Source organism: Galleria mellonella, unplaced genomic scaffold, assembly GCF_026898425.1.
Source record: "Galleria mellonella isolate WM207_F2 unplaced genomic scaffold, CSIRO_AGI_GalMel_v1 utg173, whole genome shotgun sequence".
NCBI lineage: Eukaryota > Metazoa > Arthropoda > Insecta > Lepidoptera > Pyralidae > Galleria > Galleria mellonella.
The window spans coordinates 456,124-472,292 of record NW_026442016.1 but is presented as its reverse complement, the minus strand read 5'-3'; the positions used below and the strand labels follow the sequence as shown (position 1 = coordinate 472,292).

The 16,169-nt window shown below is 33.3% G+C and overlaps 1 protein-coding gene and 1 long non-coding RNA gene across 2 annotated transcripts; one reads left to right on the top strand and one right to left on the bottom strand.

Annotated features, from left to right (window-relative positions):
• Positions 1 to 84: 84 nt before the first annotated feature.
• On the bottom strand, positions 85 to 2,166 carry LOC128200330 (uncharacterized). The gene is made up of 3 exons (XR_008252685.1): positions 2,081 to 2,166; positions 748 to 945; positions 85 to 311 (listed from the first exon to the last, which is right to left on the bottom strand). It is a non-coding gene; the product is annotated as an uncharacterized LOC128200330 (long non-coding RNA).
• An 8,666-nt stretch (positions 2,167 to 10,832) lies between these two features.
• Positions 10,833 to 15,710, top strand: LOC113515541 (uncharacterized). Its single transcript, XM_026899790.3, has 3 exons — positions 10,833 to 11,273; positions 12,229 to 12,430; positions 13,583 to 15,710. Exons 1-3 carry the CDS (start codon positions 11,039 to 11,041, stop codon positions 14,340 to 14,342), a joined length of 1,197 nt encoding a protein of 398 aa, XP_026755591.2. The 5' UTR covers positions 10,833 to 11,038; the 3' UTR covers positions 14,343 to 15,710.
• The last annotated feature ends 459 nt before the right edge of the window (positions 15,711 to 16,169 follow it).

The window sequence follows — 16,169 nt, the reverse complement described above, 5'->3', positions numbered from 1 at the left end:
TTGACATTTACTTGAAAGTTACTTGACAGCTCTTATGTACCTATGTTAGGAAAAAGGCGGGAAACTCGAATAAGAACAAGCGGGTTTTTTAAATTTTTTTTATTAATTTATTAAAACTATCTCTATCAATTCTTATTATTGAATAAAATATTATATTTTCACTAAATTCAGCGACAGTAATATAATTAGCATTCATGGGGAAGCGCAGTTGTAGAAAAAGGAAAAAAAAGATGACGATTCAGGTGATGTAGACCATGAACCTTGTAATGACAAGGATATATATTCGGAAGATACTTCTACTGACTCAGAATCTGAAATTGATAAGGCCGATAAGTATAAACCTTACTACGTCACAGATTATATTAGAAGATATCCCGAGGAATCCCCTGGGACAGAATTTGTTGTCTTTGTAGAATCCTCAGATAGTCAGAAAACCATTGGATCCAGAGACTTGCTCTCACTCTCCTCCTGTTTAAAACGATTTAATAAAGGGGTAACTTATCTTAGATCTATAAATAAATTCAAAATCGGAGTATACTTTCAAAAGCCAGACTTAGCCAATGCTTTTTTAAATAATAAAACTTTTTTAAATGACTACCATTTTAAGGCCAGTATTCCTGCTTCTTCAACAGAAGTTACAGGCGTTATTAGAAATGTACCTACAAATATATCTAATAAAAAAATATATACTATGATATCGAGTTCTAAGAAAATTATTGCTATTAAAAGAATTTTAAGAAAAAATACCTTGACTCATGGATATGTGTTACAGCCAACTCTAACCGTGACAATTACTTTTGCTGCATCTGTATTACCTGAATATCTGGATATTGGAGGTTGGCGCCACAATGTCACTCCATATATACCACCAGTTAAACAATGCTACCGGTGCTTGAGGTATGGACATTTAGCTAAATTCTGTAAGAATTCTGAGCGTTGCAGCATCTGCAAAGGTGAGCATAATTATAAAACTTGTACAACTGGAATGGAAAACGCTATTTGTGTACACTGCAATGGAAATCACACAAGTGTATCACCGCAATGCCCTGTTAAACAAAAGAAAATTGCTGAAAATAGATCTAAATTCAGACCTGCTTCTTTTGGAGATATACTTAGCACTGAAATATTTCCTAAACTGGGTAACAAACCTAAAAAAAATGTAGACCTAATTTCAATTCTAAATTCTGATAACAAGAGTTTATCACTTTTAATAGAAAGCATAATCAAACTTATTTCACTACATAACACAAAGAACACATCTATTAACACTAAAAGTGTTTTGAATGTGTTATATGATACTTTTGGTAATAGACCTATTTCACAAAATTCAATCGAGACCAATTAACTATCATACAGTGGAACGCTCAGAGCCTACTGAGCAATCGACATATTTTTACACAATTTTTAAATGAACATCATATTCACATTGCTCTCATCTCAGAAACTTGGCTAAAACCACATTACAAATTAAAAATTAAAGATTATTGTATAGAACGAAATGATTGTGGTAATAACCACAATGGAGTAGCGATTATTATACATAATAGTATTAGATATAAAAAACTTCACTCTTTTTTCGACAATTCTTTGCAAACTATAGCTATTAGTATTGAAGTTAATAATTCTTGGTATTCAGTTGCCAGTATTTACTGTCCTACCAATAGTACACCTAGTTTTACTAAAGCCAAATTTAAGTTCTTTTTGGAGTCTCTTCCTAAACCCACTATCATATCTGGAGATTTAAATGCACATCATACTATGTGGGGTTGTACCTCCACTAATACAAGAGGTAAAGACATTCTTGATTGTTTAGATGAATGTAATTTGGTACTATTAAATGATAAGCAAGTTACTACTGTTGGCTCTCATATTTGGAGACCCAATGGCCTTGATTTAACTATGGTATCCCCATCCATATCATTAAAATGCGAGTGGTCGGTTCATGATGATCCGTTAGGAAGTTATCACCTGCCGACTTTTACTAAAATAAACACAAAGAACTCTTCATCAACTCCGTCAGGTGAACAACATGCTCCTATAGATGAAGTTAATAAACTTTTGTTAAATCGTATAAACCTACGTCTCGTTAATTGGGATCTTTATTCTGAAACTGTTAATCGATTACTTTTGGATTTCGAGTATGATGTCAATGAACCCTTAAACAATCTTCTTCTTCTTCTTCTTTTTTAAAATATGGCTTCCACCGTAGAAGCAACGGTGATTTTCTGCCAATGTCAGGGTTAGAGAAGACTCCGTGTATTTTATATTATGACATTTTCAGTAATGAAGATAAATCGTTCAGTTGAGTTCTCTGGAAAGGAGGACAACACAAAATATGTTATATACATGCAAAGGAAAAATAAATTTAATATAATATGTGTGTATGAGTGTATTATAGCAAAGACAATTAAGGAATGAAAAGACGAGAAGTAAAGAGTACATATACTTATATTTTAAATTTTTATATTATTAGTACATATATATAATTAACCAAAGGAGAGTTAAGGTAAGAAGGAATGGAATATTTACAGGACGTGGAAAGGTACGAGGCAACAGGTCATAGAGGGGAAGGGTCAATTTGGGGCATTCAAAAAATAGGTGCTCTAACGTTCCTTCCGCTAAGCCACATTCGCACAGAGAGTGATCTTGGATATATTGTATAAAAATACGGGTGTGCAGACATGTCCCAAACGTAGGCGGCATATAACTGATGTAACCCACTTATCTAAGTTTCGTTGAGTAGCAAACCATGGTTTTATAGGGATAAATATTACCATAATACTTGCCTTTAGATTGTCTTTTTTTGCCAAATTTATCCCAAGCTTCTAACATGTGTGGTTTAGCCTGACAACGTAGATCTCGAGTGAAATAAAAATTGTAATTATTACCATGTTGGACATTTTTGGCCCAAGAGTCTGCTGTTTCATTCCCAAATAATTTGAATGACTAGGAATCCACGCAAGGGTAACATTAATACGGACTTGTAGCACATTTTTTTAGTTTCACTTTGGATTTAAATTAAATTTTTAAAATATCTTGTAAACACGCTTAGGTGTTTAGTCCGAAAAAAAGAATGAGGGTTTTGTTTAATTTATGTGTTTATACAAGACACTTGCTTCCATAATAGCTATGGATTCACCAGTAAATGTTGAGGATGAAGGAGAACATTTGAAGTTGAGGACAACGTTATATTTTGGAATCCATACAGCGGCTCCAACATGATCTGATTTGTCAGTTTTAGAAGCGTCTGTAAACATCAGAAGCCAGTCGTGCCATGTTTCCGCGACAATTTAAACTTTTGATTAGCAAAAGGTAAATGTTTTACAATCCAAAATCTAGAATTACATTAGGACTATAAATTAGAGAATCATAATCAAATTCGAAAAGAGGGTTACGGTCTATTTTTTTAATAAGTGAGATCGGGTTTTTGTACTTGGTAAAGCTCTTAAGGATGGGATGGGGTTCTTTATGGGTCGAGTAACTTGATAGGTTTATTTGTTCTGAGAGAGACTCTAAGATAGGAAGGAGAGGATGGGAGTTATATTGAGCAATATTGAGGTAAAAAAAGCGGTCTGAGAGATATTGTCTACGTAGATGGAGAGGGGGATCTAGACATTCGACTTGCAGAGCGTTTGCTGGAGATGACTTCATTGCACCAATAATTATACGTAAGCACCTAGTTTGAACTCTGTCAAATTTAGCTAGAGCAATTTTGTTGCAAGGTTCTAACAGAAATGAGCCATAGTCAAAGTGACTTCGGATAATAGCATTATATAAGAGTTTTTGGCTATATGGATGAGAACCCCAACGTACACCAGAAAGGGCTTTTAAGATATTAATACTACTTTCGCTTTTATTTACTACGTAGCTTAAATGATGCAGGCCTGTTAATTTTGAGTCCAGGATAACACCCAAAAATTTTACTTTATCTTGTACTAAGATAGGTTCGTTATTTAGAGAGAGTTCAATAACGGGGATTTGTCTCTTGCGGCTAAAAACGACCGCTGAGCACTTTGGTATAGAAAGTGTTAGCCCATGATCATCTAGCCACTGATTGAGGTAATATAACGCGGAATTTAGGCGGGAAGAGGAGTCAGAAAAGGAATCTGAGGCGATATACATAGCAATGTCATCCGCATATTGTAGGATTTTGCAGAAACAAGTAACGGAGGATTCAAGGTCAGATGTAATTATATAAAAGGGGACTAAGGACAGAGCCCTGTGGGAGACCTTTCCAGACCAGTCTTGAAGGAAAAAGAGAGCCATTAACACGCAAGGAAATCGATCTAGCCATTAAGAGATTACATATGATAGTATACAGTCTCACAGGAATACTCAGATTTTGCAGCTTTTGCCTGAGTAAATTATTGTCATACGCAGACGAGATATCAAGGAAAGTTCCTATGAGGTGTTCATTGCAGGAGAAAGCAAGGCGTATTTCCGAAATAAGGACACTAAGGCTATCTGTAGTACCCATGCCACGTCTAAATCCAAATTGTAATTTGGATAATAAACCTTTTATTTCTAAAAGTCCATTCAAGTCTATGTTTAATGAGAATTTCTAGAATTTTTGCCAAGGCCGAAGATAGGGCAATCGGTCTGTAAGAATTTGGATCGTTAGGATCTTTTGGGGTTTTAAGATGGGAACTATAATTTGGGATTTCCAAGATTCAGGTACTATTCCAGATAAGAAGACACAATTAATAATATCCAGAAAGTATTTTTTACCTGACATGGGTAGATTACATATAAAAGAATATGGGATGCTGTCAATTCCTGGAGAGGAGTCATGGAGATGATCAAGGGCGCAAATCAATTCTGGTAACGAGAATGGTTCATCCATTCTGTCACCACTAGAAGTTGGAGGAGTTGCATAAGGAAGGGAATCTTCTGAGGGGACAAAAGGTAGCAAGCCTATCAAAAAAAGCATCTACCCATAACGAGGGATCATTCGATGTTAAATTATGATTAATAGTTCCATTGCGAAATGAATTGATTTTATTCCATACAAGAGAGGGGGAGGCTCTTGGAGATAAGATTCACAAAACCTATGCCATCCTGAAGATTTTTTTTTGCTTGGAGAGCAGTCTCTTTGTGCGAGCAGCTATCTTACGATAGGAGAGGTAATTATCCATCGTCAAGTTTGATAAATAAGTTCTTTCAGCCTCTTTTCGCAGCTTGACACTATTTGTACACTCAGAGTCCCACCAAGGGGGGAAGGGATTTTGTTAAGAGTAGAATTTTTAAGGGGGATCGAATCATTAGCTGCTGATGTTAAAAAAGTAACAAAATTATTGTAGGTTTCATGAAAATTATTTATACTTATGGCAGGGAGGGAACAAAATTTATTTTCTAAAAGACTGGAGAATTTATGCCAATCAGCTTTATCTGTTTTATATTTTAGAAGTGGACTGGGGACAGACGTATTTGGAATAAGTATTATAGAATGTAATTAAGATAGGAAGATGGTCAATTACCATATGAATTAGGTAGGACTTGCCATGTAAGTTTAGTGACTAAATACTTGCAAGTGTTATATCAGGAAAGCTGGGGTTTTGAAGAGGGGATACTCTACGGGTACTAGATCCATCATTCAGCACGCAGAGGTCAATGTCGTCGAGTGATCTAACAAGTATGTGGAAACTGTGTCAGTGGATTGTGAGCCCCATAATGTGTGATGGCAGTTAAAATCTCCCATGATAATAAAAGGAGGACAGAGAGTCGATAAGTGACTGAAGCTCAGAGAGTATGGATTGATTTGGATGAGGGATATAAATAGAGACTAAGGTAATACCAAAGGTTTTGACTGCTACTATTTGAAATTCTGGACTGTGTGAGGGGATGGGGATTTGGGAGAATGTAGTAGATTTTGTAACAGAAGAGCGGAACCCGCCCATCCGTCGGCTCTGTCATCCCGGAGGCATGAGTAGCCAGGCACTCTGAATGTAGTGCCAGGTCTTAACCATGTCTCCGAGATGGCAAATGCCACTGGTTTAAATTTATTGAGTAAATATATAAGATCATGTTTTTTATTTAAGATACTCCTAGTATTCCATTGTAGGAGGTTTAGGGTCATTTTTTAAGAAGGAGGAGAGGAGGAGCTGCAGTAATTGTTGGACATTGTTCGGTAATGCATCTGAAAATTTTGATATAATGTTAATGAGGGTACAAACAAGAAGTTCCACAAGATTGTCATTTGGGGTAGGGAGAGGAGTTGTTTCCTCATATTTTTGATGGCCTATAGCAACAACCATTAGGTTGAGAGGATTTGGGTGTCTGAGTAATATTATTATGTGCAGATATGTCATACGATTTACCCATGGGGGGACGAGGTCGGGGAGTTAAAAGGACTGTTTCACGATATGATTTACTGGGTGATGAGGATGGAGATGATGTAACTGAGAATTGATAGTTTAGAGGATGAGAGGTTTGAGGTTGGTGTAAATTTTGTTGAGTCGATGTTACATCAGCATATGACCGCTTTACAGAAGAAATCGTACAGATGCCTCCATGTGGCTTATATTTTCTTCAGCCATTACAATTTTTATACTTTTTTGTCTTGCATGTTCGGGACACACCGACTCTGTAGCTGCATGATTATCACTGTCACAGAGTATGCAATGTGGTTGTTCCAATACTTTTATCACAGCATCACCTGCATGTTGAGCACCACAATAATAACATCTAGGTTTAGATCGACACTGAGTACAATATGGCCAAACCTACAGCAATTTCTGCATTGAATAAGAGGTAACCTATATAGCAGAACCGGGAGAGAGGTATCAAAACAATAAACTTTTTGTGGAAGAACCTGCCCTTCAAAAGTCAATACAACTGAAGATGAGGGAATCCAAGTGACTGAGTTGTCCGGTTTATGAGATTTGACATTTAATCGTCTAGCTCTTATCACTTGTCCACAATTAGGAGGAAATCGATATTTTGGACCAGTTCCTCAAGCAACCAGTCATTAGGTATATTACTATCAACCCCCATTCGGGAGATTTGGAATCTTGGGATGCTAGCAGAGTATTTATTATCTGTAAGGAGTGGATTTTCAACAAAATTGTTGGCTTCTAAATGATTTTTAAATTCAACAGATATCCTATTACGACCTAATGCTTTGATACCCCCCTTCCTGATTCCTGTGATTTTATTTTTGTGTAAGAACTGCGCAAATCTTAATAGTTTTATTGATAATCCAGTTGAAACATCGGGTTCTATTCTTGTTACATGTACGGAATAAGGAGCCGCATCCTGGGGATTATACTTTGCTTTTGAGTCAATCTCAAAACATGGTCTGGTGTAAACAAATTGTATTGATTCTGAGGGTTTAGTTTTTTTCCCATCCCTATTGTCAAGATCCAAAGACGCTCGTCTTTTCCTTGTATTACCTACCAATTGAGAGGGCTCCAAGCCATCATCGATAAGTTCTATTATACTGTATCGGGAGGATAATAATATTGTCACCTCCATAATTACGTGGAGCGAATATACACATAAGAAACTACTTACCACACACCACTAAGAAAAATAGGACAAACACAGGACAAAATGAAATTTATAAGGATTCTCAACACAATATAACACTAAATAATAAAGATTCCAACAAAAAACGTGTATTCACTAACACCTTCAAGTGACAGATCCAACCCTTAAACAATTACAATAGGTTCTGTAAAATTATTTTGACAGCTGTGGAACGTTCCGTTCCACGTAGGAACTTATCAAATAGCGGTGCAAATACTTCAAAGAGGCACAAACATATTGCAGTACCTTGGTGGAATAACAGGTGTGCGACAGCTGTCAATGATAGTAAAGCGGCTTACCTTAGGTTTAAACAAAATCCAACTCTCGATAATTACATAAATTTTAAAAGAGTTCAAGCTGTTAAAAAGTTAGTAATTAAGCAAGTAAGACAACAGGGGTGGCAGGAATTTTGTTCCAAATTTAATAGATTAACATCAATTTCCACTGTTTGGCAAAATATGAGAAAACTAAATTCAAAACATCGTCAAAATCATTTTAAAGATATATCATGGGTCAATGATTTTTTACGCAAATATACTCCTGATTTTGTACACTCACCTTTTGATGACAAACAGTTTAATTCTGTTAATTCATGCCCAAAATTTCTCACTGACCCATTCTCAATTGATGAAATATCCAGTGCAGTAAAATCTAGAAAAGATACAGCTAGTGGCCTTGATCGCTTAACATACAATATGTTTCGATTGCTGAATAAAATAAACCTTACTAAACTCTTACAAATTTTTAACGATTTATGGAAGGACTGTATTATCCCACCAGAATGGAAAATGGATTGTTTGATTCCAGTAATTAAACCCGGTAAAGATCCTACAAATTTCGACTCCTATAGACCTATAACATTGACGTCCTGTGCAGGCAAATTATTCGAACAATTAATTAAACAGCGTTTAGAGTTCTTTATTGAAAGTAATAGTATATTACCATCGAATCAATTTGGTTTTCGCCGTGGATATTCAGCGCGCGAAAGTTTAGCGAACTTCTATGTCGACCTTAGTACTGCTTTGAATAATGATGAATATGTTCTATCTGTTTTTTTAGATGTCGTAGGAGCTTTTAACAATGTAAATTTAACAGTTCTATCTTCGATTTTATCCTCATTTCTTCCAATGAAACTTATCGAATGGATTTATAATTTTCTTAGTAATAGAGAAGTGTATGTTAAAGTAAATAGTAAATTAATAGGACCTAGGTTAAGCTCTAAAGGAGTATGTCAAGGTGGTATTCTAAGCCCGCTACTATATATTTTATATATCTATAAACTTAATTCAATTTTAGGAAACAGTGTGAACAACTTGCAATTTGCCGATGATTTATTAATTTATATAAAAGGAAAGAATATTATTGATATGCAATTAGTGTTAAATGAGTCATTAAAAAGACTTGAGAAATATTTTTCTCTTCTTTCCCTCGATATTAGTTTAACCAAAAGTAAAGTAGTTGTTTTTCATCAAGTTCATAAATATGTTCCATTAATGAATATTATATATAATAATCAAACTCTTCCAACAGACTAGCGTTAAATTTCTGGGGGTAATTTTTCATCAAAATTTAAAATGGGATCTATACGTTGATTGCTTAGTAGATCGTGCTTTAAGAGCCACTAATATAATAAGATCTGTAATTGGTCGTAACTGGGGAGCTGATCCTAAAATTATCCTTTTACTTTACAAATCTCTTGTTAGAAGTAATTTTGATTACGCTTTCTTTTGTTATGCCTCAGAACATAAATTAGTAGAAAAACTCGAAAAAATTCAAAATATGAATTTAAGACTTATTTTAGGTGCTATGTATACTTCTCCAATTATCTCAATGCAAGTAGAATGTAATTTGCCTCCTATCCTTCTTCGTTTCGAATACCTAAAACTCAAATTTCTCTTCAAAGTTTTTTCAGTTTCCAATAACCCACTCATACTCAAATTATTAAATTGCCCCATTTCTATGTTTTTGAATAAAACTATTATCAATGATTTGAATTTACGAGATGAATATAACATCTATAGTAGTAAGATACTTCCTTGTTATAATGGCCTTTATGAGAGTAAGTTCTGTAAGATCAAAATTGTTATACATAAAGACATAAAAGAAAAGCACGATATGTATGAGACTTTATCAGAATTTATTGACTACAGGCAGATATATACAGATGGTTCCAAAAATGCACTTAGCACTTCAGTGGCTTTTTACGATTTGTCAAATAGATTTGGTCACGGTTATAAAATTTCAACTTTGGCTAGTATTTACACAGCAGAAGCAAAAGCTATATTTTTAGCATTAGAATACATAGAAAAACAGGTACTATATTCGAAATGGATTATAATTACAGATAGTATGAGTGTTCTTATGGCATTAAAAAATAACACATTCTTTTCATCATCAAACTTTAAGTAGTTCAAGAAATTCGTAATAAATATTATCATCTCTGTACTATATACGGAAAAGATATTATCTTCATCTGGACCCCTTCACATATTGGAGTGTTTGGGAATGAACAAGTAGACACTTTGGCTAAAATTATTAATTCAAGTGCTGCTCGTGTTCAAGATTTACCCCTTTGTTACTCAGATTGTAGTATTGGAATACATAAAATCGTTACAACTAAATGGGAGGAGCATTGGACTCAAATATTACAGACTAAAGGCAAATGGTACCGCAAAATTAATTGGCGTATTGGAAAACCGTGGTTCTGCAAAGGAAAGGACACAAACAGAAAATTTTACACCAATATTTGTAGATTACGAATCGGCCACGGACATTTCAACGAACACCTGCACCGAATGGGCATGATCGCTTCCCCATCATGCACATGGTGTAACTCAAATACAGCCCAAACTCTACATCACCTTTTTTTGATTGCTCTGAATTTGTCATTCAAAGACACATTATGTTTGACGAACTTAGGATTATCTTCAAAAAACCCGAAAATATCCCGCACTCAATCCCGATTCTCTTAAGATTTCCTTCTTGTTTCAAAGCTATTTTCACTTATATTACTACAACATTCAAGGAGCTATAAGAATACTTTTATTGAATTGCAAGACAATGATTTTTTATAATTATTTATTTTTAATTTGATAAATCCACTGGTTTAAGAAAACTCAAGAAAAGATATTTATGAAAATGTACTTACCGGATTTGACAAATGAAATATTGAAGATTATGACAATAATTGAAGCGACATTAGAAAAATAAAATTCCAGACAAATTATCTTTTTGAAGACTAGGCAGCATGGTCTCCGACCTTAGCCTGTTCCAAACGGAACAAACGTACTAAAAAAAAATGTACCTATGTTAGGTATGTTTTTATTTAGATTGTTTAGTGGTTTAGACTTTCGATTAATTGATTTTTTCTATTTTTATAACAACATCGATATTACCTTCTAAAGAATATCTACGGATATTAAATTATTTTGTGATTTCAATGTATTTCAAGATTTTAATTGTAAAATTTCAAGTATTACAGCTATGGTGATAAATCGTGCAGTTTTTTACTATGTCTGCAAGAAATTATGTTTCGGCTAGAGATAAAAATTTATGTAAAATAATTGATTGTTTACCAAATATAAACCAACAAAAGTTTGGATATCGCGTGGGGCAGGAGCTACCTGCTTTGTCAGCGAACACCAGTAGTTTGCTAAATAGAAATTTAAATTATACTTTTGATTCTTACGATTGTACTGACAGAGCAGGAACACCATTTTCCGACTTCTTCTCTGAGAGTGAGACAGGTAATTCTTTAATAATATCATATTTGACCCCACGGTTTATATAATGAAAGATTATTTCTATTATGCCATTTTACACTTCCCAATATTATTTTTATTTACTATTGCTGGATTATGTTATCTCGACATAGTTTCTATCATACACTTACATGATCATTACATCTCAATAATGTTTCACTATTGGGCATGTGTCACATAAGTATGTTGGTGGCATTGCTGTAAACAAAGAAGTACTTCTGTAAAAATATCTGTGCAAAAAGGGATTCAGCCTGGTATATCCTGGTATATACCTGGGGTCCCTGTAAGCTCAGTTCTTTTAGCTTACCATCAACATACAAACCAGGTACCTTGATTTAGCATTTAAAATTAAACATTTTTATTCCAAGTAATTTATGTGATTTTTTTTTATTACTAAAAGTAATATGTAACAGTCTTAAACTTAATTGTATATGACATGATATGAATTTATCCTAGGCCAATAACAGTCAGTATTATTAAGTAAATTATGTGTGTCTGAGTGATATACTGTTTCTTTTTTTAATTTATATTTTGATTTTTTTTTTATTTTTGTTCAGCACACCTGGGTGGCTATGTCAGCCTCCATAATAATTTCTGAATGTTATATTTGTCAATTCATCAGGGACACCTTTACATAGATGACAGATTACATGATATAGGCATTTGGCATTGTGGCTGCCAGGTTGACTCAGTATTACATTAATATTACCATTATATAAAGACATATCCCCTAGAATTTGCCATTTCAGATTGCAATTCCAACCACATTCCACCAGCAAATGTAAAAGGTCTTCTATTTTATTACAATATATATAATTTGGTGACTGCTTAAGTCCCATAAGATGATAAAGTTTGTTGAGTGGAACATGGTCAGATCGCATCCATATAGTATGTTGCTTAAACATTAAATAATTAACTTTAATATTAATAATTGTTTTAGGTACTCCAGATCTACATAGTGAAGAGAGTGACAGTAGTTCAGGATCAGCATTTCGTAGGAACACAGCAGAAGCTACAAAGACCTTAGCACTAGAGTGGGAACGGATAGAAAGAACTCTTTATGATGAAGATGGAGAGAAGTCGATACGGCCACAGATCATTGAAGAATGCAAGCAATGGAAACAGTTGCATCCACAACTCAGGTAATTTTAAATTAACTAAGTTATGTTTGGTTTACTAGCACTATTGTAGTAGTGTGATGGGTTGAGTTATTGAGTTCCCTGAAATATGGTTGAGCACAATGATGGCTGTCTCATCTGTTATACTTATGAACGAGTGCTACTTGTGAGGACTGGTCTACTCATATTTGCTTGTATATTTTCCATTTGATAATACATATTATTATGATTTAATGCTATTTATAGTTATAGTACACATGTAAATGTAAAGTTATCTTGTACATGATAATTTGAAAACAGTAACTGTTGAGTTGTTTACGGATTCTTCTCAGCAGCAGCATAACAATATCCCCAACTCAGTTGTACAATTATAAAAATTTGATGCTTTAAAAAAAGCTTGTAAACAAGTTTATTTAAATAAAGATTATTTCTGTTCTATTCTATTGGTGTAAATATATTTTTATTAATTTCAGTAATATTGCCAATAATTAAGTCTCTGACTACCACATTAGGGATTATAATTGTGAGCATATATTTATATATGTTTTTATTATTTACTAGCTTTTGCCTGTGCTTTTATATCAGTGGATTTTGAATGTAGGAAGACCAATTAAATAGACCACTGTTAGATGGCATTAGATGGTATACCAACACATCAAATTATAAATTAGATCATTACAAATGCAACTGTAAAAACTATATCTACTTAATTCCCTTCAGTTGTTTTGGTGTCAGAATAAATCTACATACAGATAAAATTATAAAAATTATTGTTTTTGTATTTTTTAATTTGATGTATTATAATATTATTTTCGTGTGTGTAGTGGAGTTTAAATTACAAACAAATAGTAATTTACAGGGTGAAAATTGTTAGATGCACACTTGTGCAACTATGATAGATTTTAAAATTTATTTAATAACAATACAAGTCTTAATAGTATGCTTACTTTTTTGCATAATAATAATAAAGGTGCCTATGAGGACATTAGATCCATATTTTTTTATTATGCATGTTAGAATGGCAAATAAGCTGACAGTCTACTTGATGGAAAGTGCTTACCATTGCCTGTAGACAAGAACAGATGATGATGTACAAACAGACAGAGATGTACATTTACAGAGTATACTGTGTGTGAGGAATTATATATGTTTTATATAAGATTATTGTTTTTCCAGAATTGTTGGTAAAGCTATACCATTACCAGAGAAAAGGTTGTGCTACAGACAAATGGAACATGACGAAATCATTGCAATACACTACAGTGACTATGAAGAGTTTAGTGAGAGTGAGGAACGTCTCTCCCAAAGTAGCACTGATGTTACTCCGCAGAACTCTCCAAGAGCCTCCATAGCTGAAGACCTATGTGAACCGAAATTGTCACGTGAGAAAGTGTCATTCTTTCCAACATATTACAATGAAGAGTATGAATTGCCTGATTCATTTTGCTCCCTCCTACAAATCACACCCATACAGATACGGAGTCCTTCACACAGGAAGAAGCAGAATCCTTCCATACTGAGATCAGAAGTAGCTTCATCCCGCTGGATGAGGAATGCAAGGCCTGAATCCTCTTTGAATTGTGGTAGGAATAGTGCTAAGTCGTTTGTTTCATTGGATATGAGAAATTATAATGGGAATGTAGCTCTTAGTGCATCAGATCGTAACAAATTGTATAATAACAGAGTTGTTACGGCGAAGCATAGGGATTTTACAAGGTTAGAGCCGTTATGTTCACCAGAATTGCAACAGAATGAAACATCAAAGTTGGCTAATGGTATGCCACAGCAGTATAGCATTAGGAAAGTATCACTGCCACCTCTCCTTTTAGAGGAGGAGAGGAAGAAAGTTATGGTCCATTCAGCTAAAAAGCACAATGTTAATGCCAGAAAAAGTGTGTCAAAGTTTTATCAGTTGGATAGAGTCAAACATAGCTAATGTTTGTTTTCTAAATTAGTGATTAGGAATATTGATGTTTGTAAATAATGTTTGTGACTGCACATTCCATTTTAATAATGTAAAGATGTAAGGTAATATCTATTAGTGTTTCATTATTAATTTATTTATTTACTCTTTGTTGCATCACTTAAAGAATAATACAAAGATAAATATATATTACACTTATGAAGTACAAAAGGCGGTGTTATCGCTAAAGCAATTGTTCAAATACAAAATTGGTAAATACTAGAACAAAAAGTATAGATGGATCTCTATGAATAAAAAAAAATCATTCATAGAAGATATTTATTTATATCGACTTCAAAAATAAGAAAAATTTTAAATCAGCTGTTTTATTTTAGTAATTTTTGTTACCTCATAACTCTGTTAGTTGTAAACCGATTTGGCAAATTATTTTTAATCTGAAAAATTTACAAATTAGTAATATATATATGTATGATGTTGTAATTACATATTTCGTTATTTGAAGTAACAGTAATTTTTTGTTATATATAGCAATAGGTTTAAAAAATATATATAAAATATTCTGAAAAGTTTGTGGGACCTTTTGTTTATAATTTTTTGTTAATCTGAGTTCTAGTCTTTGCTATTGCCTAGTCATTAGTAGAATAATTAAGAACATAATTTTAATTGTTTAGGTATGTCTGATTTTCTTTCTTATTTAATCCTAGTTCTTTTATTTAGTATTTAGTGGTAAATAGAAGAGTATGTTGTGAAATATGCACAGTTTCTAATTTTTAAAATAAATAATTGTAAATTTTAAACTATGCTGCAAATAGAATGAAAGAATTATATTTTATCAATGAAACGATCTTTTTTTAATTACCATATTACATTGACGTACATATTACATGTAGAGAACGAGGGTTGAAAAAAAAAAATAAACTGTTCAAATACAAATACAGAATTTATTTTGATATTTACATTATTTGCATTTTATTAACAATCAACATCAACAATATTAAATAATTTGTTCTCGTGGTGTGATACATTTTGAACAGTCGGGTAATATTACATTTCCCGCCTTGCGCGGCCATTTTTTGTTGCCACCTGCACAAGATACACTGATAATGTAATATTACTTCAAATACAAATGGTGGTTAATCTGCCAATGGTAACTAGAAAGCAGTGAAATATGGGGTTGAGAAATTTGAGCAACTGCGGAGAAAGCTGTGAGCTTGATTTTTAGGTTGCCATATGTAAAATTTAATTGTTTATATTTTACAGTATTATTTTGAGTTATAAAAAAATTGCGAACACGTACACGTTATTAAAAGTATTGATTTAATATTTTTGGATATTGTTTTGAAGCTGTTAAATTTAACATATATTTTCGTATGGCAACCTGTGGGCATTTTGCGCGCCAAAAATGACCATAATTGCAGCTTTTCCTTGGCGCATTTAAATTGAGGTTATGGGTAATTTTTAAAATAAGTTGTTATTATAAACAAAACTCTTATTAGAATCTGTAGCTTTCTTTTAGCAGTTATAAAATAATTTTTTTGGCGAATAGATAGACTAAGTGTTTTACGTTTTGTAACAGTTTCGTGTTACGTTTTTAGCTATAGAGCCCTAAAAGTGTTAAATACAAATATTTAACAAGCATTCCAATTTGTGACAATGCCAACGAAAAGTTGCAAATTTACAGCGTCAGACCAGTTGTTGCGATAGAGCGTTTTTTGTTACTATTTTACATCATTACATAATATAAATTTAAATTGTTACAATTATTTACCTCACAGCCATCATTATATATTGATACTACTTTAATAAAGAGAGGACTAGTGTGTAACAACACGTTAAGAT

Coding starts and splice junctions, on each gene's coding strand:
- LOC113515541 (XM_026899790.3), top strand. CDS start 11,039: ATGTCTGCAAGAAATTATGTTTCGGCTAGAGATAAAAATTTATGTAAA. Junction 11,274..12,228: donor CTTCTCTGAGAGTGAGACAG/GTAATTCTTTAA, acceptor TAATTGTTTTAG/GTACTCCAGATCTACATAGT. Junction 12,431..13,582: donor CAGTTGCATCCACAACTCAG/GTAATTTTAAAT, acceptor TTGTTTTTCCAG/AATTGTTGGTAAAGCTATAC.